This window comes from Hevea brasiliensis, chromosome 15, assembly GCF_030052815.1.
Source record: "Hevea brasiliensis isolate MT/VB/25A 57/8 chromosome 15, ASM3005281v1, whole genome shotgun sequence".
Lineage (NCBI taxonomy): Eukaryota > Viridiplantae > Streptophyta > Magnoliopsida > Malpighiales > Euphorbiaceae > Hevea > Hevea brasiliensis.
The window spans coordinates 71,737,684-71,764,502 of NC_079507.1; the positions used below are offsets into that span (position 1 = coordinate 71,737,684).

General features: G+C 35.0%; 4 protein-coding genes and 1 pseudogene across 4 annotated transcripts; 2 read left to right on the top strand and 3 right to left on the bottom strand.

The window, feature by feature from the left end:
• Positions 1–217: 217 nt before the first annotated feature.
• Positions 218–2,167, top strand: LOC110669179 (RING-H2 finger protein ATL16). Its single transcript, XM_021830690.2, has one exon. The coding sequence runs from the start codon at positions 961–963 to the stop codon at positions 2,041–2,043; it is 1,083 nt and encodes a 360-aa protein (XP_021686382.2). The 5' UTR covers positions 218–960; the 3' UTR covers positions 2,044–2,167.
• Positions 2,168–4,661: 2,494 nt separating this feature from the next.
• Positions 4,662–7,222, top strand: LOC110669180 (transcription factor bHLH104). Its single transcript, XM_021830691.2, has 5 exons — positions 4,662–4,939; positions 5,333–5,401; positions 6,040–6,117; positions 6,392–6,554; positions 6,762–7,222. Exons 1-5 carry the CDS (start codon positions 4,839–4,841, stop codon positions 7,005–7,007), a joined length of 657 nt encoding a protein of 218 aa, XP_021686383.1. The 5' UTR covers positions 4,662–4,838; the 3' UTR covers positions 7,008–7,222.
• A 32-nt stretch (positions 7,223–7,254) lies between these two features.
• Positions 7,255–9,651, bottom strand: LOC110637299 (WAT1-related protein At4g08300-like; annotated as a pseudogene).
• A 951-nt stretch (positions 9,652–10,602) lies between these two features.
• LOC110637302 (CASP-like protein 5B3) lies at positions 10,603–13,641 on the bottom strand. Its single transcript, XM_021787336.2, has 3 exons — positions 12,919–13,641; positions 11,125–11,257; positions 10,603–11,031 (listed from the first exon to the last, which is right to left on the bottom strand). Exons 1-3 carry the CDS (start codon positions 13,047–13,049, stop codon positions 10,837–10,839), a joined length of 459 nt encoding a protein of 152 aa, XP_021643028.1. The 5' UTR covers positions 13,050–13,641; the 3' UTR covers positions 10,603–10,836.
• Positions 13,642–15,072: 1,431 nt separating this feature from the next.
• Positions 15,073–25,388, bottom strand: LOC110669149 (uncharacterized). Its single transcript, XM_058137195.1, has 7 exons — positions 24,558–25,388; positions 24,150–24,471; positions 23,764–24,023; positions 22,749–23,136; positions 15,956–16,182; positions 15,555–15,876; positions 15,073–15,458 (listed from the first exon to the last, which is right to left on the bottom strand). Exons 1-7 carry the CDS (start codon positions 25,094–25,096, stop codon positions 15,237–15,239), a joined length of 2,280 nt encoding a protein of 759 aa, XP_057993178.1. The 5' UTR covers positions 25,097–25,388; the 3' UTR covers positions 15,073–15,236.
• Positions 25,389–26,819: the final 1,431 nt, after the last annotated feature.

Consider the following 26,819-nt stretch of genomic DNA (forward strand, 5'->3'; position numbering starts at 1 on the left):
CGCATGTGGCCATTTAGACTTTTTGGCTTTATGATTTGATGATGTTTGAGAACGAATGAGTGTATGAAAATTCTTTTTTTTTTTTTTTTTTGTAATCCTTGCTGCCCATGATTTTCCCATTAACAAATTTCATTTAAATTGCGTCTCTAATTTGATTATTAGTTCATCACAATAGCATTATGAGAAATTAATAATCTCCGACTATTATCATCTCCTTGTCACCATGTCCATATATTTTTAATTAATGTAAAATCGTTAAAAATTTTATGAGCCCATTTGCTACAATTTAATGTAAAGAGTTGAAAATGACTTTGGCATAGTGTTTACAACTTCTAGTGTTCTTCATTCACTTCAAATCAACCAAGATTAATATAGGCCTCGATTCACATTACAGCAAATCGGTGTGTCTAATGGGTGGTTAGCTCTGCTCTTGTCGTGGTCGATACTTGATAGTCCCCGGTCTAGCTTCCAATTTTCTTTGCAGAAACGTGGACCATAGTGCAGAGCAGTCTACCCTATCAAAGCCCCTTCATTTTAATATTAGCCACCATACGCTATGGCTTCTAAAGAAGAGAGAAATTCACCAACTACGTAGTCTTAGCCCAGATTCTCTTCATAAAAGAATTGTTTCAAAGTACATTTTCATTGAAATTCAAAGCTTTTATCATCTCCCCATTTGACGCCTCCCTCGTTTACGTCACCTGGGGTTTCTTTCGGGTTTTCTCTCTTCTTCTTGCATCTTTGTTGAGTCTACACTTGTCCCTCTTCAAATCTTTCTTTATCACCAACATGTTGATTTTCTCTCTTCTTCTTCTTCTTCTTCTTCATTAGTTTTCTGTTTCTTGCATTTCATATTGGGTTTCAGGTTTCTTCATAGAATTGGTTGTTCCTCTGTGTTCTTACATAATTTACTTGCATGCTGTTTTACATTAGTCCAAGTCCAAGATCTAAAACCCCTACATGGATCATGTAAGCAGAAGCTACGGTTCACAAACTCTTCCTCCAATCACAAATCCTAGTACCAGTACCTCAATCGTTGGCCCTCATTCACATTCTTCAGACACAAGTTTCCCCATTATAGCCATTGCCATCATAGGGATTTTAGCCACAGCTTTCTTGCTGGTCAGCTATTACTTCTATGTCATCAAATGCTGCCTCAACTGGCACCGCATCGATTTCCTAAGACAATTCTCTCTATCAAGAAACAGAAATCATGAAGACTCTCTGATGGGCTTCTCTCCCGCAACGGAGGCTCGTGGACTGGATGAGTCGGTGATAAGGTCAATCCCAATATTCAAGTTCAAGAAAGGAGGCAACAACAGTAGAGACTTTGGAGAAAGAAGTTTCTGTGAATGTGCAGTTTGCTTGAATGAGTTTGAAGAAGATGAGAAGTTGAGGATAATACCAAATTGTCGCCATGTTTTCCATATAGATTGCATTGATGTTTGGCTTCAAAATAATGCGAATTGCCCACTTTGCAGAAACAGCATCTCAACCACCACGAGATTCCCAACTGATCACGTTATAGCTCCAAGCTCTTCCCCACAAGATCCAAATCCTTACAGCGAAAGTGTCATTGGCGGAGATGAAGATTATGTTATTGAATTGGGTAATCATAATCCCACAGATCAAACCTTGCTTGCGGCACAGGAAAGATTGATGAATTCAGGAGAATTATCAGCACGTTCGATTAGCCCTTCCCCGTGGAGGAAATCAGAGCAGAGAGGATCAGCTCTTCACAAGAAAACAAGAAAATTTAGTAAGGTATCTAGCATGGGAGATGAATGTATTGATATTAGAGGCAAAGATGATCAATTTGCAATTCAACCCATAAGGAGATCTTTTTCAATGGATTCATCAGCAGATCGGCAGCTATATTTATCAATTCAGGAGATTGTTCAGCAGAGCAGGCAAGTAATTACTGAAGTCAGTCCTATTGAAGGTTGTAGTAGCACTGGTAGACCAAGAAGAACTTTCTTTTCTTTTGGCCATAGTAGAGGATCAACAAGGTGTACAGTCTTACCTGTTTATTTGCAGCCATAAAGCCAATTAGATCTTTTTTTTTCCTCTTTAAAAGATATAGCGATTTTAGATTTGTTTATTAAAAGGCATAGGATTTTGGACATAAAAATATTCAATTAAAATCTCAAATTCTAATTTTATTTCACTGTTGGGTTTGTGCCATAGAGGCTGGGCCAATGTGTTCATAACAGCAATGATTGTGATCGTGATGGCTGAATGAAACTACCACTTTCTTGTGCTCCATGTTGAATGAATTTAGTGGTTGCTTTTTTTTTTTTAATTCCTTTTCTTTTTATTCTTTTTTTGGTAAAAAATTGGAAAAAGTAGGGAGATGTCCCATCCATTGACCTTAAAGGTGAAGCGCGGTCCTCTTCAGTTGGTAATGGAGAAGGAAAAAAATTCAAATAAAAAAAAAAAAAATAGAGAGCTCCCCCTTCCCTTGATTTAGATGTTAGAGAAAGGTAATTTTCAACTAATATTATGATGCCAATATCCACCAACTTGCTGTATGAATAATGCAAAATGTTGGTGAAGGAGAAAGGTCTATCGTTTGTTCATGGTTGGTAATGGTTCCTGTGTTGTCCCATAACAACAAAGTATTCATCCAGGCTGTAGGCACCATGTACTAATCCAGCAACCAAATTATCACGTATTCTACATAGAGATTGTCCCTGTGAAATTATTCCCAAAGAATAGCATGATATTGAAAATTATGGAGGGTCCAACACTCCAACTCAGGGACAACGAAGAAGATGCAAAATGCAACCACTTCAAGGCATCAAAACTCTATTGACAAAAAAAAAAAAAAGGGATTAATGTCTTCCTGGTTGCAGAAATATACATGTGCATGCAGTCCGCACATTGGTTGTTGATCCCTTTGACAGTATAACTACATTACCCATGCCTTCAGTTTCATGTTCTGACATAACATTGTTTTTATTCATTTGTTGTGATGATCAGAGAAAATAAAATGTTAGAATAACAGTGCCTCCCCTTGTTGAATCTATGACGTAAAACTTTGTTAAGCCATGTGCTTCTATGTATGGGACTATGGGCAAGCCCATCTTTTCAATGAATCCAATGAATTCTTCTTCATAAGCACAAGGTTGTGTTTTTAACGGGCTTAGATTAAAGAGTTATTATGAAAGTTTTCATTTTTTTTTTGCATAATATTTTAAGAGTTTAATTTAGACTCTATTTAATTTAACAGTAGTGATTAACTCGGCTGTGAACAGTTAACAGTCTCTCAACTATTTATAATCAATGATTATAATTAATTATAAAGTGTTTAATAATTTAGTCATTAAAATAACAGTCAAACTGTAAAATATTATATAACTTGATAAAGGGATATTAGAATTGATAAAGGGATATTAGATTTGATAAAAATAAATTTTATTATTTATATCATTTATAATTATGTTTTTTATTATTTAAATTAATTTTATAATTTATATAAATTTAAAATTTCTAATCTTATTTGTATTTAATTTTCACTTAATTAAATTTTTTTATATAATCTAAAATTAATTGACTATTAAAAAATTAATTTATTGAAAATCCTTTTCTATCATGATTCTATCATATATAACTTAATAAATAAAATAGATATATTTTAAAATAAAAAATTATATTTACAATGATAATTCAACTATAGTAAAATAATCAACAATATTATAATTAAGAGTTTTAATGATAATCAATTATAGTAAAACATTTCATATTTAATAGGAAAACCACCCACCAAAATAAATTTCAAATCAAACAATAAATGTGTGAAGATCACTCTGATCAAGGTTGAGCACATTAAACAATACAAATGCCCGTCTTGCAGCAACAAGAGAGCACAGCCCTGATATTTGTAGGTGGGGTGAGCCCTCACCTCTGTTCTTCCATCATGTTCTTGTCATTAAACTATTTAGTTAGGTTGTCTATGTTGGCACAGCATATTAGTCGGAGTCTCCCAAGAGAAAAGCTGGGGTGATTGTTTCTTCAGTGGATGAATTGATTGACAAGCTTAACAATGAACCTCATGTCAATTGATTATTGAGTTATTTAACTAATTTTTAATTGAAATTACCTGTGCTAATTAGTCAATGTTTCTAAACAACAATTAGCATTGTATGCTAGCTTCCCAGCTGAGCGAAAATAATTTCTTTTGACGCAAAGTTGAACAAATTAAATTTAGTTGAATAAAGTTGGAGTGAGATGGAACAAAGTGGTTGATTATTAATTTAGGGGAGCAAATTACACATATGTGAGCCACTGGGTCAAAAAAATCTGCTAGTTGAACAGTCTCCTGCCATGTGATATCAATGATTCAATAACAGTTTTCTTTTTGTAAGAAAAAAAAAAAATGTTTTCAAAAGGGGATTACAGATGCACGACGCTACGGTTGTTTTAAGCTGATGTAATTTTTGAAATATTCCATCAAAATCAAATAATAAAAAGAAAGAAAAAATAAAAAGTCTGTGATTGTGGGCTGGTGGGAGCAGCCCAGGATGACCCTAGAGGCTGGAGGTTCAAGCCAAGACGTAATTGGGCTGGTACTGGTTAATAAATCAGCAAATTCGTTCCTTGAAAAGCGACGCGGCGGCGCGCTGCCCAATCTTGATTGATTCTTTTTACGTGTTCTAAACTTATTGGCCCTTCTTTTCCCATGCGTCCCCTTTATGTCAGCCCCAAAATTTAATTCAGTTTAATTTCCTAAAAAAAGCTCATAATTTCTTCTTATCTTTGTTTTGAAGGGGGGAAAAAACCCTAGTCCGAATTGATCTATTTACTTTATACAAAATCCAGAATTCCTCCCATAAGACATGGATTCATTAGAGGACGATTGTTGTTGGGATTTTCTTGATTATAACTTCATCGAGGAAACCACGACTTCTTCTGATTTCTTATGGCCTAATAATCACAGGTATTTTATGTTTCTAGTCGTTGATTCAATGCTTTCAATTCCTTTAATTTTTATTTTCAACTTTTCATTTAGGGCTTTTTTTTAAACCTCAATCATGGATTAGCATATACGATTTCGTTAATCATTAATTTTTGCTCCATATAAATTAGTCAATCCTAATGGTTTTCGCGCGATAATTTTCATTTACGAGATTCAATTCAGGTCTTCATTTCACATAATTGAAGAAGAAAAAGCAGAAGCATAAAAAAGTTGAGAAATTTTTTGTATGTGATAAGCTTGTCCAAAGATATATGAGATTTTCCCTCTTGTGCTTTTGAAGTATTAACCGGGTGATTGTGGATTTTATATATATATATATAATAATATAATTTATTTGATCATCGATATTTGCAGTGGTGGCGTGGATATTGATTTTTCATCTGGTGGTGCTGTGGCGCAAGAAAAACAGTGCACAAGAAAGAGGTATTATTTTGCATTTCCATATTCCTATATTTCATGTTTCAGTTACTGAAATATTTTTACGGAGCACATTTAGGCTGTTAATTTTGTATTTTAATTTTAGAACTCCTCGTCCTGTTTTTTTTTAGCAACAGTATATGTGTAGGAATTTAGGGGCTGCTTAATTCAGGTGTTGTAAAATCACAAGGCTCCTTCTAGTGTGTGACGTCTATTATTAATTTGCTGTCTTTGGCAATAAACTTTTATAAGATTGCCTCACAACTGACTCACACTATTGAAATGTTGCAAATAGGACTTGTTAAAAATTTGTTCCTAGTTTCTTGCAAAAAGAATAAGGGAAGAGAAAAAAAGCAGTCACTAGTAGCTGTGCCAATCTGTGGTTTCTCACGTGTTTTCTCTTAAATCCAGTAGAGTATTCAATTTATGAATTTTGGTTTGTTCATCCAGTAATATTGCTTCCAATAATCCTGGGAATGTTAAAGTTCAAAGTATCTAATGCAGCACTTACATTTGGGTTTTTTAGTTAGCAAATGAGCTGGCAATAATTTTCCCCATTTTTTCCTTTGCTATTAATGAGATGTTCCCTTCACATCATTTTTTTATAAGGTTTTCATAATAATTTTTCTGTTGATAATACACAGGGGACACAGTGATTCTTGCAGCAAGCCAAGGACCAAAGCTTGCCGTGAGAAGTTGCGGAGGGAGAGATTAAATGACAGGCATGCTTCTTGTTGGATTAGATTCTTTCTTTATATGATGGTTTTCTTTGCTTAAGTATACAATTGAATGCAATTAATACTGAAAACGTAGTTTACATCAGAAATCTAGAGTGGGTTAGTTTTTGATAAGGTATAAATACTTTCATATTTGCAAATTTGTAGCATACTACTGATGTGCTGCTATTATTGGTGTTTTGACATCAATTTTGCCTCTTTCCTCGTAGACATAAGTTAATGGGTATCTTTTGACAGGTTGGATTTACCATGCTTGCAGGTTTCAGGATTTGAGCTCTGTTTTGGAGCCTGGGAGACCTGCCAGAACTGACAAACCGGCCATTCTTGACGATGCTGTTAGAGTTCTAAATCAATTGAAAACTGAAGCTCAGGAGCTCAAAGAAACAAATGAAAAGCTACGGGAAGAAATAAAAACTTTGAAGGTAGTTATTTCCAAAGCATATTGAAGTGCAATGGTAGCTACTTTTTGAAGCCTTTTTTTTTTTTTTTTCTGTACGAAAACATGATAAACTAATACCAATTTGACTCTGTATGCTTTGGAGTGGTTGCCTTGGATGAGATTATACTCATGTAGCTCATTCTTCATTGTTATGAGTAGCAGCTTTCTAAATTTTGTGGCCTTGCAACAGGCTGAGAAGAATGAACTTCGTGAAGAGAAACTCACACTGAAGGCAGATAAAGAAAGGATGGAGCAACAATTAAAGGTTATGGCTGTTCCACCTTCTGGATTCATGCCAGCCCATCCTGCAGCTTATCATGCTGGAGTGAACAAGATGGCAGTTTTTCCAAGCTATGGTCTGATACCAATGTGGCAATTACCTCCAGCTTCCCGTGATACATCACGTGACCATGAGTACTGGCCCCCTGCTGCATAATTTTTTTTCTTTTGTTCTCTCTCTGACTCTGTTCCTGTCCAATTAATTTTCTGTCTACAATTAGATGCTTTCTTCTAGAGTTGTCCAACAATTTTTGTCAGTTCAATTGTAAATATAACTGCTTTTTTACCAACTGGTTTAGACATTTGACAATTGGCTAATGCGTTGTCGGAGATTAACAAGAAATGTAGTTAGATGGCAATTATTTTCTTAAATGAATTGTTCTGCCGTTGATTGTTGATCTTGAAGAAATTCACATTTCTAAAATATGGAATTTTTCAAGATGATACCTTCTGTGGCAGATCTCTGAATACAGCCATCTGGAATTGTCAATATGATAGATGTTAACCAGTTGGGTATTATTACCCTATAATTCGATGGAATGTACATGTTATTGAATATTGATCCCTTTATCTGAGAAATGATTTGACATCAAGGATCGCCTGGTGTTGTTTTACTGTTAAGTGAACTCTGTATCTTGGTCTCCTTTTGCTCTTCATAACTGGAATGAGATTGATCTTGTGATCTGGATTGAGTTGGTTGATCATCTTCTTTGCCCCACAACTGCAAGTATAAGCCGATGATTACAACAGCAGCCCCCAGTATGCTGCATAAGCCATAAGTACAAACAATTTGAACAATTTAGTTTTTCATGTTCATGAGCTTGCAAGGGCATTCAAGGATGTTAATTTTAAATTACCTGCCCAGGTATAGTTTTTTGCCCAGAACGAAGTATGCCAAAATTGCCACTAATATTGTTGAAAGGGGGATTGAACATGGTGACAAAAACTGGTCCTTTTACTTCTGTGCACCATAGCTGAATGAAAACTATTAAACCAGAGACAACCACTCCCTGCCATTTATGATTCCAGTTAAAAGTTTGAGAATTAATATTCTCAAGAATCCAACATAAAAACAGTTGTTAACCCCCACTTACTCCATATACAGTGGACCAGAAATCAATATTGAATCCGATAGTCCAAGCACTTTTTCTATGTTCTGCAATCACTGTAAAGAAAGCTGATTGTGCAGCCCCCACAAAGCTCATCCATGTAGTCGGTGATAGTTGAGCAGGGTACCTTTTCAGGGTGAATGCCTGAATGTTTAGGAAGAATTAGCAACATATCAGCATAATGTTCATTGTAATCAACTGTTAATAGGAAATTCCATGATTTTATTCTTTCTGCTTAGTTGAAGCAGATGATGATAATTAAAACCAAATTTATGGGTGCAGTCTAGAGTTCAACCTGCATAATATACCATATGGACCATGATATGCAGCTTGCAACAGTAGATATCGAACCCTCTAACCAGCTCTCATGGTAGTTAGCAGTCTTTCGATGAATATGGATAAGAGGGTGCCAAAGATTTTCCATGATAGGACCCCTGTATAACCATGATAGGACCCTTGTATAATGTCATAGTCATTACACCAGCCAAGGAAACCAAGGTCCCGACAACTTTTGCTATTACACGAGGATTTCCAAGATCAAGATCCTCCAACCTGCATGCATATAAATTAATTAATTGTAGTTGAAAGCATATATATGTACTTTCACCTATTATGAGTTAAAGTATAGATGTTAATTAACCTTAATGCAACTGCGATTATGATGGTCAAAGAAGCTATGGTATTAACCATTGATGCAAGAAAAGTTGGAGAGGTGTATCTCAAGCTTGCAAAATACATGTTGAGGGTCAAACCCACCCTGTCATCATTGAAACACACTATAAATTACTCTTCTTAATTATCTAGGTGATATATATATGTGAGTGTGTGTGTGTCATTGTTTACCCCAGTACAGAGAGAATGAATATCTCCACAAAAAGAGCTATCGTCAGCTTTGGTCTTTGTTTTCTGCAGGACGAAGAGATCATACGGGCATTTACATGTAGAACTTTGAGAAGAACAAAAATTATAAGAGGTGAAAATAGAACACAGCTAGCATCAGCAATATCGTACGGAATGGAATTAATTATTACCTTTCGAGAAAATAGGCAAAAGGGAGCATCACTACACCAGCGACGATGTGTCGATAAGTTATGTAGACATGAGGATTCATCCCATGTTCGAAGGAAGCTTCAGTGATGAAGTAGAGAAAAGTATAGCCAATCTGTGCAAGAACCATGAGCAGATGTGGCTTGAACCTCCTGTAAAGGTCCCCAGAAGTGAATGCTTTCAATGCTTTCACATTGGAGAAAGGAGCACAAGCTGCACATTGATATAGAAGAAAATGGATGAGTTGGTTTTTCATTCTTGTGGTATGTTGTTGTCAGTATCATGTTCTAGGTCAAATTCCCTTTGATATACCGATAATTCCAAGACTTGATGTTTGGGTAGAAGAAAACATTCTCTTAAATGGTTGCTCCATCAGCCACTATATTTTTTTATAAGCAAAAATAATTAAAAAGCTGGGAAGAATTACTTGATTTTTGAAGCTTGAAAGAATTAAAAAAAAGGGGAAAAACTTGACCATTTATATTTTTGGAAATTCTATATTAATTATAATACATAAATGACCATTTATAGTTCAACAGCGGGGTTGATTATTTTATTAAAATGTTATAGCAAATATTTATAAGGCATATTATGCTTTTGTTATTTTCCAAAAGTATTTTTTAAAACAACATTAATGTTATCTACGTGAATTGCCTACGCAGTATATTCTTTATACCTTCAGCTAAAAGAATTCTTATTCATCGCTTTGTGGTCCACAAGTACACTGATAATGCCATCAACATTTTTAAAATTAGAATGGAGAGTTAAAGAAGTCCAAGCATAAGAAATTATGCTTATACAGAAATAAGAATTCTATTAAAATTGTCATAATTTTAATAAACGTCCATTTTTCTTACAGGTAAAATATACTTACATGAATTGAACATGTTTGTGACAATAGCAGATGGTAGGTGTTGGTGGTAGTATCAATAATGGCTAAAAGTGGTGACACCTAATACTTATAAGTGATGATTGTGATAAAAAGTTATAGCCATTTAAAATACATAAAAAAATAATTATCATTACATATATTTTTATATAATATATTAATCATTTGTCTACAGTATTTTTTTTTTTAAATTTGGTATATCGTGAGAACTTGAGCTAATTTTTCTGAATTTCTTGTCAATTGTTAGCAGTTGCTGGTGCTGGTATTAATTTCTTCCTATAGAATGAGAATCTGATGCCCTTCCTAGATCGTGATTAGCTTCCAATTGCGAGGTTTTCCAATTAATTTATGGATAACGGAATCATACTACCAACCAGTTCCTTCTTGGGAACGTGAAAAGTGACAAGGAAGATAACATTTCTTGGTTGCAAATGATCCTAAAATTGAGTGACAATGAATGAAAATTAACCCAAGTTAATCTAGTCAGAATGAGTGATAATACATATATTGAAATTGAGAAAATTTCAAGAAAAAAATTTTTTTAAGTTGAACACTGGTACTGAAATTAAGTGACTACAAAGACATTTAGCTATTGGAGTAAACATGGCTCAAAACACCCCATCCCTCTAGTGAACATATATTCTTGTTTGAATTGGCAAAATTCCAGGCACGTCTTGCCAACCCATGACAGGACGGCAAAACAACTCTTGCATAACAATAGTTTTCATTTAAGCATATCCACAATTCTAGACGCATATTACAATGTTGTGGGTGTCATCAATTGGATATAATTAGCTTTCCCTTTTCAGAAAGTAGAAAAAGAATAATCCAAATGGAAGCAAAATTCGAATATGGTTATGCTGTTCTTCTTTTCTTTTGTATTGACACTGTAGAATGATGAAAATTTCTATGACACGGCCATTAGCCCATAAAGAAATCGTCTAACATGCAGCCAGTAGCCATAGCATAATTAGAGATGATATTGCAATAGTTACCCAGCTCAAAAAGGCCAATGCAACTGACATTTGGTACTTTTCGCATTCCCTCAAATAACTACAGTGTCCAACATCATGAAACAGGAGCACTGTGATGCCTGCCGAGGCAGAAGCTGCTGCTAGAGACAACGTTGCTGTTACCTGTTAAAATGATAATAATATTAACACACAACTCTTTCCGATTAGTGACTCAAAAATGATTTGAGAACAGTAGAAGGTTTTACGGAGGCTGACCCAATCTCCCACTACGAAAAGGCTGACTAAAATAGAATTGTGGAGAACCTTCTTCCGGACCAAGGCATATGCATCTAATAATGCAAGCCCAAAGCTCCATATGACTTGCAAACCCATTGAAGCTATAAGATAGCTGCAATAAATAAATAAATAAATAATTATCCTACCGTAGGGCTTTGAATTCTATGAGTTATGACAAGTATGAAAAACAAGAACAAGAATGGTATAACTGGTAATAAGTTGAGTAATGATAGAGTACTGATTGAGTTAATCTGATAACCTTATCATCTATGTTTTAACACTTTTCTTGCCGAAGATGCTCATTTGTGCAGTAATGCAGAATTATGACATACTGTTTAACTTCAATTCTTTTCCACTGCAGAATGGCCCTAGCCCAAATATAATTCAGCAATTTGCAGGTCATGCTCAAGATTACTACCAACGGTTAACAAGATAAGATGAAGACCACCACCATGAAATAAAATTCAATGCATTACAGACAAGACAGAACGGAAAGAAGAAGCCAAGAGAAAAGTTCAAAGCATTACAATGACATAACTAGAAAGGAAATGAAGGAACTTTGAAATTCCATGAAAAGTCAAAAAGCTTCCAATAAGAGTCAACTAGAAAACATGCAGTCACAAAAGACTCCCTTCACAAAGAGTGCAACTCCAATAGAATTTCAACTGTGTGGAGCTGACATTGTTAAGTACAAAAGTTCATGTTAATAAACCATTTAGTTCTGTGCTCATTAAGTTAAATTTGTCATGAAAACTTTTAGTCATATTCCTCCTTGAGGAACATTATTTGCTATATTGGCTTTAGAGTTTTGACATCCTTTTTTTATTCTTTTGGACTTAGTGAATCATTAAAATTAGGTTCAAGACATAAGCATGCCGAGGTAGCTCAGATATGTATCATATCAAGATTTAAAGGCTTCAGTTTGCAAAAACATATATGTTTGATAGAAAGTATTGTGGTCACAAAACATAAAATGCCTACACATGATGTCCTAGTCTAGTCTGTAGAAATTTCATGTTAAATTTTTTTAGTAGTTCACTGAACGGATCACAAAACAACATGGAAGAATATTGCCATTAGTTTGTTCTACCTAGAGAAAAATTTCAAACCTACAAGGTCACACAAACGCTAGATGGGACCTGCACACCCATTAACCAACATCAACATGGGCATTGTTACTACAAGTAAACAAGTCGTGTCTTTCTTCTCTCTGTTTTTCTTTTCATTAGGAGAATTACATCCATATACACCATAGAAACAGTCCCAAGTACAATGCCAAAGAATTTGGAAGCTCAAACAATTTTAATAAGATATTAATCATATTCAGGCCCTGCTACCATCAATCTAATACTAATACACATACAAACACACTACTGGCTTCTAAAATCTTCCATTTGAAGGACTCAGGTATTCACCAAGACAAACAAATTAGGAAAGCACAGTGGTAACCGATCCATTCATGTTTGTAATGGTATTATGGTAAATGAGATAAATAGTAAATGATCTGGTCACTAGCAGAAGTCATATAAATCAGAGTCACTAGTAAAAGTTCCAGTTAACAGTCGATTCATAATTCTGTTGCAGATTGCTTGAATCAATTTCTTCTAATTTATTATTATTATTTTTTTAAATTTAGGATTAGATTTTTTAAGTTTGAAATGGTAAAGTTCGATCTAGATGATCCGTAATTAATGGAGTACAGATAAATTCCAAAGCAGCTCAAAACATTGCAGAGGAAATATTCATAAAGCTATATAAAAGCCTAGATAATACCAGAAAGCAGTGAAATTGAAGAAGTTGGAAGTGGTGGCCATGGCAGTAATTGAGCCCACAGCAAAAATACACTGCGAAATCCTCAAAGCGAGAGCAGTCAATGTTCCCGGAGTCCCAGCAAAATCCTTCATTTTTTTTTTTCTGTTTCTTTTGAGGCCTCCACCAAACCCAGTAAATTTCAGCCTCTTAGTTTATCAATGAAAATACCCATCTCCCAAAAATCAACCAGAAACAGAAAAGCAAAGACCTTTCAACTCGAATCACCAATCTTCACTGAGATTGAATGCAAAAAAAAAAAAAAAAAAAAAAAAAAAAAAATCCAGAAGAAGGAATAAAAAAGAGATACCCAGAAAAATTTAACAAACGAGGGGAAAATAAATTGTATCTGGGCAAGTAGAAAACTGTGAGCAAGGCAAAAGATGGCAAGAGAGGGAGAGAGAGAGAGAGAGGGAGAGAGAGGACATGAAAAAGGCTGCAGGAAGAGATGATTATAAAAATGGGGACAGGTAAACAAAGCAAACTGTTAAGAGACATTGAACGCATAATATAAAATTAAAATGAAAAAAAAAAAAAAATTGATTATGAAACAACGACACGCAATATCCAGTGAAGTATCAACAGTTGAGTCGGCTTGCTTGAGCGGATCGGCCATACATTCCATGGAAGAGTTAAGGCATATTTCGTATAATCTGTTTTAGACATCATTTTTTTGTCAGTTCCAAACTCATGCCTCTCTTCTGCCTTAATTTAGTAATTTCCTTATTTTATCATCGAATTTTTTTTTTGAGAATAACAATATGGCTAAAATTTAATCGATATTCATACCATTACTTCTAATTTAATGGGAGCAATATTGCCAAAATGTTTCCGTAATGTTAATCTCCATTTTTTTTATTGCTAATAATTTGTATTTCTTTATTAAATAATTAACACTAATCATCTAATAATTACAATAAATATTTATTTAAATAAGTGATTAAAATCGATTTTTGCCATGAAATATAATCTCTTTTAAAATTTAAGATTAAAAAAATATAATGGGTGAACCTAAAAAATTAAAATTTTTTAATTGCTAATTTATTTGATTTTTAATTTAATATATTTAATTACATATTGATTATAACAATAAAACAAGCAATAATTATTAATAAAGGAAAACTTTTTGAGCCCTATATTTTTCTTTTTTCTTTTCGTTATTAAACCCTTTGAAAATTATTATTTCTGAGTAAGTTCTTTCACATTTTTATTCACATTAAACCCTATTTTAATTGTGATTAAATACTTTTTATCTATTCTTCTATTGTTTATTACAAAAATTTATTCTTCGCATATTTTATTTTTAATTTATTAAAAACGAGTTTAATGTGCATAAAAATTTAAATTGAAGTGCTTAATCAGAAATAATAATTTTTGAAGGATTTCATAGCAAAAACATTTAAAACTAAGGGATTGAAAAAAAAAAGTTATTCCATTATTAAATTCTCTGTATTAAAAATAATTGAATGAATTTGCCCATTAAAATATAAATTTTCTAAAATTTGTAGCTTAAAGGAGTCTAATAACACCGAATTTGTTTCCTTCAATTTGAGCTGACGTTGAGACGCTGAAAACTGGGTAGAAAAAGGGCAAAGATTCAATGGATGGCGTATGGGTCCGTTATCTCACAGAAAAAAAAGAAATGTTTTGACAACAACCTAGAAATGAATTAGAGTTGAAAAATGCGAAAAACATCATTTATGATTATTTGTGAAAGTGATGGATAATCTAAATTTGTCGTCTCACAATGATCCTCATTGCTTACCAGCAAAGGGGATTTTATCCAAATTCCTTTCTCTTTACGCACCAACTTCTTTTGCTCAATATAAAGCATCTACTGCTGGTAGGTTCCTGTCAAACAGGTGCCCCCCAAACCCACCATTTGTTGTGCTTTCTCCCTTAAATGACTAATCTTTCTTGATAGGAATCGCATCAAATATGATTGAATTTGGGATCGGAGCTTATCTTTATTAGTAGTAGTCTAGCATTGATATGTCTGTTTTATGGTATAGAAGTTCAGAAATTCGACAATCTCTTCCTTTGAGATTGTTTTTTTAAGTACCAAATTAACAGTAGAAATGCAAAATCGCTTTTTATTTTTTTTTAAAAAAGGCCCAATAATCACAAATTCGACTTTTTATTAATTAATTGCAACATTTCATGTGTCCATGTGGATACAGCATGAAATAATAGACGAATGCAGGGCGTTCTTGGTGTCACTGTAGAGTTTTTAACCCTACCATTATCGGTAGCTTCAGAGTCTATAATCTTCAAGGCTGGGCTTATCTTGGAGTTTTTTTATTGAAGAACCTTGCAACATATTCACTGACTAGGACCTCTTTACATTTGGGTGGATTTTCTTCCGACAGCAATTCTTTGATTGGACCATAGAGCCTTGCTGGTGGAGCAACACGTCCTGCAAAAAATCCTATCACTGAAATTCTTGGAACACGGCTAGGAACCACTCTGTGAACATTGCTCTTGAACTTGTCATTTGATACAATCTAATTCAAAATTAAGGTATCATTAATCAGATCCAAAAGTAATAGTCTAATAATTATTGGTGTAAGTAGTTAAAAGCAAAGGATAGAAACATGTACTTGGAGAAGATCACCAATGTTTGCTACTAGGCCTCCTGGAATAGGTTGAACACCAACCCATTGATTATCGTGAAGCACTTGAAGACCACCTGTCTCATCTTCTACAAGAACTGTCAGGAATGTGTTATCAGTATGCTTGGTTACTCCCATGGCCAATTCTGGTTCAGGACATGCTGGATAGTAGTGACATACAAGAGTTCGACCCTTGTTACACTCTATAGATTTCAGGTGGTCAGGTTTCAGACCAAGAGCTTCTGACAGTAATTCGAAGAGTGCGTCACCAATTTTTCCAATTTGATCTATGAACTCAACAGTTTCATCTCTGTAAATGCAAACGCAATAAGAAATAATAAATGCACGACTTAAAAATTTAAAATTTTAATGCTTGTATATTTACTAACCTGCATACGGCAGGCAACTCCTCCGGGTCAATAAGCATGGAAACAGAAATTGTGTCTCTCCAGTCAGCTGTTTGAGATTGAAAAAGATCATGGCTGCTGTTGAATCTCACTCTTCTGCTCACATCGCGTGAATATAACTCTTTCTTGACATCAAAATCCTGCTCATTAAATTTTCGTACAGCATTTATCATGTCACCCAAATCTTTCATCTCAAACTCGTCACTCAACTGCTTTTTCAGAATGTTAATTTATGACATGCTTTTAGTAGCAATAAGCATATCATTCACATACAACAGCAAATAAACAAAGGAATTGTCTGAAAGTTTCTTATGATACACACAACTGTCATATGAACTACGATTAAAGCTATTATCTGATTCTGCTATTGACTTCTCCCTCTGACTATCCAATGAAGCAGACTCATTAAATATCACATCCCTGTTGATAATTAATCTTGGAGACTTTGGATCATTACACTACAACCTATAGCCTTTCACTCTAAATGCATACCCTAGAAATATGCATTTTCTTGCCCTCGGCTGAAGCTTACCATCTCTCACATGAGCATAAGTAGGACAACCAAATACTCTCAGCTGAGAGTAATCAATAGGTGAACCGAACCAGATCTCAAAAGGAGTTTTGCACTCAATAGCTGTAGATGAAGATCTATTAACCAAGAAACAGACTGTATTAATTGCTTCAGCCTAGAAATCCTTTCCCAAACTTGAATGTAAGAGCATGCTTCGTGCTTTGTCACAAAGCATTCTGTTCATGCGTTCTACAATACCATTCTGTTGTGGTGTACTTGTACAAGTACGATGTCTCACTATACCTTCATTGCTGTAGAATGCATCGAACTCACGATTGCAAAATTCTAACCCGTTATCAGTTCTAAGACGACGCTTGACCTTTTTTATTGTCTGCTTCTCAATCATCGTCTTCCACTTTACAAAGGTTAAAAATGCCTCATCTTTTGTTTTCAGAAAATACACCTACACCATCCGAAAGTAATCATCAATCAAAGTCATGAAGTTCCTAGCACCACTCATGGAAGGGATTCTGTTAGGACCCCATAGATCTGAGTGAATATAATCCACCGTTCCTCTGGTCTTGCGCACTACCTTTTTGTTGAACTTCACCCTGGTCTGTTTGCCAAACACACAATGTTCACAAAAGTTCATAGATTCTGTTTTCTACCCGTCCAACAAATCCGGCTTGCTTAACACAGATAATCCTCTTTCACTCATATGACCAAGACGCATATGCCATAATTGAGTCTAATTTTAATTATTGCTTCCGAATGCTACTGCAGCTTCCCCTGAAACTGTACTGCCCTGAAGAAAATACAATCTTGAAACCAAACTGCTCTTCATGAGTACCATAGAACCCTTGCACACTTTGAGAACTCCATTCTCTGCATGGTATCTGAAGCCATGAGAGTCAAGTGTCCCAAGAGAAATCAGGTTCCTCTTTAGTCCTGGAACATGCCAACATTCTATAGTTCTGACAACGCCATCAAACATCCTCAATTTGATGTTACCAATTCCTTCAACAAATAATGCACGATCATTGCCCAGAAACACCTTGCCACTCATCTATTTATAAGTGACAAACCAGTTTCTGTGTGGACACATGTTATAAGTAGCACCAGTATCAAGAATCCAGGAATTTTGTCCATGATCTGAACTCACAGATAAAATTTCTCCAGCACTGTCATCACCATCAGAATCAATAAAACTATCAACCACATTCGCAGAACTTTCTAGTTGTTTTCTCTTTTTATTTTTCAACTTGGAACAGTCTCTCCTGTAGTGACCTTACTCTCTGCACTCAAAATAGTTGGCCTTTTTCATTCTTGACTTAGATCTAGCCTTAGATTTCTTCCTGCTGGAAGAACCCTCCCTTGAATGTGTTCTTCCCCTGCTCACTAAACCTTCCACCTCAAATCTTTCTCTATTATCTGGAAATTTCTTTTTCAACTCCTTCAATTTTAGAGAATTACTAATATCGTCTAGTGAAATACTATATTTCTCATACAACAGAGTATCAACAAAAGTTTCATAGGACGGTGGCAAAGAACATAACACAATAAGGGCCTGATGCTCACTATCAATCTCACTATCAATATTTTTCAGATCCATAATGATTGAGTTGAATTCATCTAGATGTTCTTTAATCAGCATACCTTTGCTCATTCTTAGATTGTAAAGTCTTTTCTTCAGATACAGGCAGTTGATCAGCGATTTAGCAGAGTATAACTCCTCTAATTTCTTCCATGCCGCAGATGCTGAGCTTTCACCAGCAATCTCGGGTAAGACATTATCAGTTACGCTCATGAAAATCGCACTCAAGGCTCTCTCTTTTAGATTAGCCTTCTCTGCCTCTTTCATACATTTTGGAAAGTTATCCCTGATTGCCTTCCATAGACCTTGTAAGATCAAGAAATATTTAATTTTAATCTTCCATAGACTGAAACTTGATCCACCATCAAACTTCTCTATCTCATACTTCATTGAAGACGACGCCATCTGTAAACCCTAGATTTTGCGCACAAAGCTCTGATACTAGTTTGTTATAATAAGCACGTAAATCTAAGGCACACACACAAATCGCACAATCATACAGTATTGAAAAGAGAAAAAGAATAACATAGAATTTAACGTGATTCAACCATAAGGTCTACGTCCACAGGTAAGACAAGAGAAAAAAAGTTTTACTATAATAAAAAGAGCAAGATACAATCAATCAGAACTCTCAAATCGTAATCCCAGTGTGTTTCTCGAATATCTCACAACTCTATCCCAAGGAGATCAGTGGTGGGCTTCGGGCTCGGGCCTATTGGCCCGTGCCCTCCGCTATCACCACAAATCTCACTTTTTATCTCAATCGGGTCGTAGCGCAAAACTTTCGAGTCGGGTCACAATTCGAGTCCATAAAAAAATATATCCAAAATTCAAGCCACAAAAATAACATGAAAAAACCTAGACCAAAATATAAAAAACACAAACCAAAATGGACCAACCAAGCACCACATGTACATGACCTTACCACAATGTAGACAAACATTCTACTTACGTGTTCCCAAAATGAACAAATTAGCATAATTGCTCCCAAACCAAAACAGAGATACAAACTCATGAAGTTGTCCTCGCAACACAAGTTGAATACACAAAATATGTCCCTTCTTACTTAACCTAAAATGTAATTATGTATAAAGTAGCAAATATAAGGATCCAGCAGTTCGAGAGTTTTAAATCTTCCAAAGATGCAGCCACAATAAAGTAAATAGGAAGCCCATACCAACACCATCATCTCTCATGACCAGCAACTACAACTAGCATGTCCATCTGATACCATCTCTCTAAAAAACTAGCCATCACATCTATGAAACTAGAACCAAGTAGTAAGTTCATTCACTCTTGTGACACCTTACTTAGCAAGAGAGTCTGCCACATTATTGCATTTACGCAATACATGTTGAGTACAAATGATAAGGAGAATAGCTTGTAAATTGTCAATTTCATTAAAAATTTGCTACAATTTCCATGGTTTAAAATCATTATTTGAGCAATTGACCCAAGACACTGCATTAAAGGAATCAGATTCAATGATGATACCACATGGCAGGCCATTAGGAAAATTTGTAGACAGCTGAAGGGCTCTCCTAATAGCCATCACCTCAGCATTGTTTGAATCACACACCCCACATGATCCAGAAAAGATGCTCATGAAGTAACCAAATGAATTCCTAAATACCCCACCAATTCCACTTGGTCCAGGCTTTCCGATGACAGAAGCGTCCACATTCCACTTTACAACATTGAGTGCAGGAGGTTGCCATAAAAAGGAAGGCCAAATAGGATTTGGATCCTTAGCTCGTTTAATCCCATTAACTACAAGAATAAGATCTTGGTGAAGATTAGAAAAATTAACATGGGAAGAATTCAACCATAAGGAAGCTCCACTAAAGATTGTGAAAACTAATTCCCTCTTGTCATAGCAAGCTCCTTTAAAAATCACCTTATTTCTACATAACCAAATAGATTAGATAACCAAATAAAATAGAGTCCTCCAAACTTGTTTTTGCAAACAGCCAGATACAAGACCTTCCCATCGCAAGAAAAGTTGTCTTAAATTTTTTGGTGCGCACCAAAACAATCCCCACCAACTTGTCAGATGACACCAAATGCCGAAGAAAAATGACACAGCACCAACAAGTGGTCAACAGATTCAGTTACAGAGTTGCAAAAAGGGCAAGAAGAGTCAACATCTTGGATAACACCTTTATGCAAAAGAAGATCCTTGGTGTTTAGCCTTCCTAATAAAGCTAACCAAGAGAAAACCTCAATCTTGGGTGAAGCTAAACTTTTCCATACACTTGTTACAAAACTATGAGATGAAGTTAATTGGGGCCGATACATGACAGAACATGCATACTTCACACTGTAAATGCCTTTATCATAAAATCTCTAAATCATTTTATCACAATGAAAGGGACAAATAACAATTCCCCTAATAAGATTGAACAAGTTGTCTCTTTGAGTGAGCTCCCATTCTTGTAGATTTCTTCTCCAACGCATACACCAATGCCTCTGGGCGCCATCCCATAAACCCATGCTATTGACTACTACCTTTTGATCAATTGAAATGGATAATAGATTGGGAAACATTTTTCTAAGGAATCATTCCCAAGCCATTTTATGTTTCCAAAATCTGCATCTTTCTCCATTACCTAATTTGAATCTGACGCCTTCATTAAAAGGAAATACAACTCTGAGATCTATAATGTCTTTCCAAATTCTGGAACAACCTTGAAAGGTCACTGATTCTCAATAATTGTCATTGTTAACCTTGTATTTTTGACAAATCATTTTGGACCAAAGAGTTTCTTTTTCTAATGCTCAGCGCTAAATCCATTTAAATAAGAAAGCTTTGTTTTTAACTAACAATGAACCCACACCTAAACCACCATGTTTTTTGTGTGCGTGAATTAAGTTCCAATTTACCGTCATCAGTTTCTTCTTATCCAAAATCCAATAGTAGAAAAAAAATGTCTTTGAATAGAGGTTATTTTCTTAGCCACCTTGGATGGAATCTTGAAGAGTGAAAAGTAATAAACTGTTAAGTTTGCCAAAGAAGACTTAATTAAAGTAAGTCTGCCTTCAAGAGAAAGGTATTTGCATTTCCAATTAGAGAGCTTTTTCTCAAGTTGACTCATCACAAGTTTCCAAAACATAGAAGACCTCAGGCTTAGTTGACCTCAAATTTTTAGGATAAAGACTAGTTAAGTTGAGTAGAATACCTCAGGCTAATACTAAGAGGTATACCTAAATAGGAGAAGGGCAAGTCTTGGCACTTGCATTTCAGCTTTGTTGACAATGAATGAATCCAAGAAGTGTCCACATTAATCATGATCATCGTGCTTTTGTGAAAATTTACACATAAACCAGATGTTATAGCAAAACAATGATGGATTCTTTTAATTGAAATAACCTTAGATTCCTCCGCATTACAATGGATTAAAGCATCTTCAACATATTGTAGATGAGTCAAATAGTCTCCTTGTTTGGAGAGAGGAACCCTGGAAATAAGTTTGATCTCTTTATCTTTCTAATCATGCAAGAGAGAGCTTCTGCCAACATGATGAATAGAAATGGGGAGAGAGGATTTGTAACATCCCGTGCGGCAAAAGAAAATAATCTACATCTAGAGGCGGGGCCTCGCTTGAGGCCTTGACCCAATGGGGGCAAGGATGAACCGAATCATACATTAAAATAGGGAAAACTAATCACTAGAGGTGCCTTTTGGTGGAATAGCCTGGAAAGTTGGAAGAACTCTGGGGTTAAACGTGCTCGCTTGAGAGAAATCCTAGTATTGGTGATCTCCTGGGAAGTTCTCCATTCCACCTGTGGGACAAAATTGTGAGGCTCAGGATCGAGTGGGCCAAAGCAGACAATTCCTCTAATGGTTGGAGTAGAGGTGTTATAGATGGTATCAGAGCCGGACCCCCTCTAGTAGATGTGTGGTTGGGGGATGAACCAGGCAGAAGCTGGTGGGCTTGTAACATCCCGTGCGGTAAGAGGAAATAATCTATGGCTGGAGGAGGGGCCTCGCTTAATACCTTGACCAAATAGTGAGCAGGAATGAACCGAATCATACATTGAAATGGAAAAAACTAATCACTAGAGATGCCTTTTGGTGGAATGGACTGGAGAGTTGGAAGAACTTCGGGGTTAAGCGCGCTTGCTTGAGAGAAATCCTAGGATAGGTGACCTCCTAGAAAGTTCTCCATCTATCTATAGGATAAAACCGCGAGGCTCAGGATGGGGTGGGCCAAAGTGGACAATTCCTCTATTGGTTGGAGCAGAGACGTTACACGATCCCCTTATCATAATCCTCTTGCCAAAGAAATCTCATCCAAAACATTAACAAGAACTGAGACTTTGGTAGTTGACAAGCATTCCCAAATCCATCCTCTCCATTTTGATCCAAAACCCAGCTGTTCCATTATGGACATCAAGGAAACCCAATTCACTAAATCAAATGTTTTGCGAAAATCAATCTTGAACAAGATTCCACTACTATTTTTCTTCTTAGGAGAATGAATCACCTCATTAGCAATAAGAATCCCATCCAAAATCTGTCTTCCTTTGATAAAGGCAGATTGTTGCATATCAATTACATCTCCAATTACACTCTTAATTCGGCTAGTGAGAATCTTTGCTGTGATTTTATAAAGACACCCAATAATGCTAATAGGTCTGAAGTCAGTAAGCAGAGATGAGCCAATTACCTTTGTAATCAGAGAGATAAATGAGGAATTGACAACGCGAGGTAGAGTACCAGATCTGTAAAAGTTATCCACCATACACATAATGTCCTTTGAAAGAATATCCCAACATGATTTGATGAAATGGAAATTGTATCCATCAGGATCTGGAGCTTTGTCACTACCGCAAGACCAAACAGCAACCTTTACTTCTTCAAAAAGAAAAGGAGATTCCAAAGATTCAGATGCCGCAGCAGACAACCTTTTAAGATTATCTAGCAAGAGAGTGGGACGACAACACTGGGATTCACTGTATAAGAGTTTGAAAATTTTAACCACTTCAGATCGAATACCCTTAACATCTTTCACTACACCTGAATCAGTTTGTACACAGCCAACAAAATTCTTGAGCCTGTCATACTCATTTTCTATTTCACAATTTTTGCTAGAGAAGTGAGTTGATTGAACAGAGGTGAAATTTGAGATGAGTTTTGTAGCTTAAAGAGAAATCTACAAGAGAAGAAAAAAAATTCAAATAAATGTAAAAAGTTTTACATGCGAGTCACGTTGAAAGTAAAATAACAATCAAAATCACTAAATATAATGTTATGTCATGTGCTTGTGACTCATCCTGAAAAATGAATAACTAATCCACACATGTATAGTGAAATAAGATCAGAAAATTAGTCACTGACCTAGTAGTATATATTGCAGTGGCATGTTTCGCATGGTGTTTCAAAGAATTTAGTGGTTGAATGATTGTCTTATAGTGCAATAGATCAGAATTTCAAGCCCTGGTTTGGTAATCTCTTTTCTTTAATTCACTAATTTCTCATTAAAAAAATATACAAGTGTTACAAAGATAAAGTTGGACATGAACATTCACGTCTTTTTTTATTTATTATTTATTTTGAAAATTACAAGTCTTTGTTTATTATTGCTGCAGTTCATTTTAAAACTAGAGCACAATTACATGTATAGTGCAGCGGGGAGATTAACTTGGAGAAGCACACTAATACACAGCACTAGCTAAATTCACAATTTGAAATATTCCAGTCCAGTGATCCCATCAAGCCCTTTTGTGTAGACTTGAGCAACATAGTCTCTTACAGTAGTTTCTTTGTATATTGGAGGATTATCTTTTGACAGCAACTGCTTGATCGGCCCATAGAGTCTGGACGATGACGATGTCCCTTGCTCGAAGTGGGTTCCGAAGAAACAAGCAACTGATATTCTTGGTCCAACATTTTTTGCTATCACCCTGTGATATACGCTTTTAAACTTATCATTGCTCATTATCTGCTCAAAAACACACGAAAGATAATAAGACGGATCTTTTTCGTTCATGTATAATTAAAACAAAATCTTTATAACAGTAAATGAGTGATGATATAATGAAAAGGCTAGACGGTGATAAAGACTTGCCTGTAGTAGATCTCCCAGATTTACTACTAGAGCTCCAGGAACAGGGGTAACATCAACCCATTGATCTTCATGGAGGACTTGAAGGCCACCCAATCGATCTTGCAAAAGAATCGTAAGGAAGCCACTATCACTATGCTTGCTAATGCCCAAAGTCATGCCTGGTTCAGGGCATGCAGGGTAGTAATGGCCGACGAAAAATATCCCCTCTGCACATCCCAAATTTTTCAGGTGGTTGGGATCAAGTCCAAGAGCTTCCGATACTAATTCGAATAATGTCAACCCCAAATTCGTTGCTTTTTTCAAGTAATGGATCGTGATATCTCTGCACACAATTAATAAATTAATCAAAGTTTAACTAAATTGTGTTAATTGTACTGAAAAATAAGAGGTGGTGCATATACGACATACCTACAAACTGCGGGCAATTCTTCAGGACTGGGTGGATTAGGAGACATGGCACAATATAACGAATCCCTCCAACTAGCTGCCTTAGTTTGGTAGAGATCAAAGTTGGAATTATAGCTGACCTTTCTCTTTTCATCCCGTGAAAAGAACTGTTTTTTGACCTCAATGTCTTGCTCATGAAATTGAAGTATCCCGTCAACCATTCCATCCAAAACATGTGCAGGGATTCCATGACTGATCAATTGAAAGAAACCCCATTTCTGGCAGGCTTCTCCAAGTTGATCTATTGTCTGTCTGCGCCGGCTGGCATCAGTATGGACACCTCCCAAGTCTATAATTGGTATGCTATGCTTGTTGTTGCGAGCACATGGCTTGTCACTAATCTTGGAGTGATCGTGGATGAATATCCTAGGGATCTTTGCAACTCCAGCATCTACAAGACCCTTTACACCAATTTTTGAGTCATCAAATGACTTTAATTCACTTTTCCTGTCATAATTGGATTCAATTTCTGCTTCAAAATTGTCTAAGCTAATAGCCATCTTTCTTTCTGAATTGGAGCTTGTAGATGACTGTTAATGGAGGATGAGTAGTGCTATATAAATAAGTAGATTTCTTTAGGCAATACACAGACAAAACACAAAAGGACAAGAAAGCTGAACAATTCTTTTCGTCAGCTGGATTAAGATGTGCAAGGTAGAGGCAATTTGCCGGCACCTGTAATTCAGTTGTTCAAACAAGTACAACTGGAAACTGCTCAGTAAAACCAATAGTTTAGTGGTGCCATAGCTCATAAGCAGGGGCGAAGCCAAGGCTCCACTAGTGGGTTAATTGGCCGCTGAAATTTCTAAAGCTTCAATGGTTTTTTCAAAGATTTTGTATAAATATTTTTTTTCTTAATGCCCCACTAAATTTTATTTAATGTTCCATTGAAAATTTTTTTCTTCTAATCTATATAACCAAAAACTTATCAACAATATATCAAAAGAATTATAATTATTCAATTATTTATTAAAAAAATTACTTCAAAATCTTCTAGTGAGATTATTAAATTTAATAATTAATTTATAACGTGATTGACCATTCATCATGAAGCGTTACTAGATAATGCATTGACTAGATTTTAGTCATTGCAATTTAGTCAATGCATTAATGAATATTAAATTTATAACCTGATTGACCATTCATTTAAGTTGAAGTGAATTTAATGCCACAATTTTATATAGTAATATTTTAAAATCCGTTGACTTATATTTATTTTATTTTTTATTCACTCTATTTACACTATTATTTTTATTATTAAAGAAATTATTATTAATTATTTAATGATAATTATTAAAAACAGAATAATCACAGAATTATGATTTAAATCTGTATTTTAATTTTTTTTATATTTATAAATTCTACTCAATTGAATAAAATTCATACATTAATTAATTAATTATATATATATATATTCTATTTTTCTGAAATAATTGTTTCAAATATCTTATTTATTAATTATTTCATTGAAACACAACATAAAGAAATTAATTAATAACAGTACTTCAATGCCTATATCCGTATGTTATGGAATACCATTAGTCTTGGTCTACAAAATAATAATAATAATAATAATATCCTTTAAGTAATTGAAATGTCAATATTCACTGTCAAGTCGTCACCGCTGCAGCGCTGCTCATACTAGTAGTAAAACTAGTAGTCTTGAGGAGCTTAAGGTCATGATGACTGACAGTGGGTGTTGGACGAGACTCCATTAACGCGTTTAGATGAATCAATGGTTAGGACGCGGTGTTGCTTGCGGCAACATCGATAGTACAGCTCTGGCCGGGTTCTCTCTCGTTTTCGATATCTAATAGGTTTTTTTTTTTTTTCTTTATTTTTTTTTTCTTTGCTTGATTTTGATTGGAAACTCTATGAACAATATTTTTCTATAATATATTGGCTTATTATTACTCTCGTATTATGAGTTTTTTAAAAAAATTTTATCTTCTTCTTCTTTTCAACATATTTCACGGAAAAAAAATGCTCGTGGATTGTGTTCGGATTTGTTGAAGAACACCCACTTCAATTGGGTCATGAGTTGTGATTGGAGCGAGTTGCCAGGGTTATTCCGTTCTTTATTATTATAATTATTTTAATTAAATTAAATGCATGAAAACATAAAAATTATATTTTATTATTGAAAATAAAAAATAATTAAATATTTATTTATTTGATGCATGTTTCTTACTTTGTCATTGAGTTCAAATCGAACATCGTAAA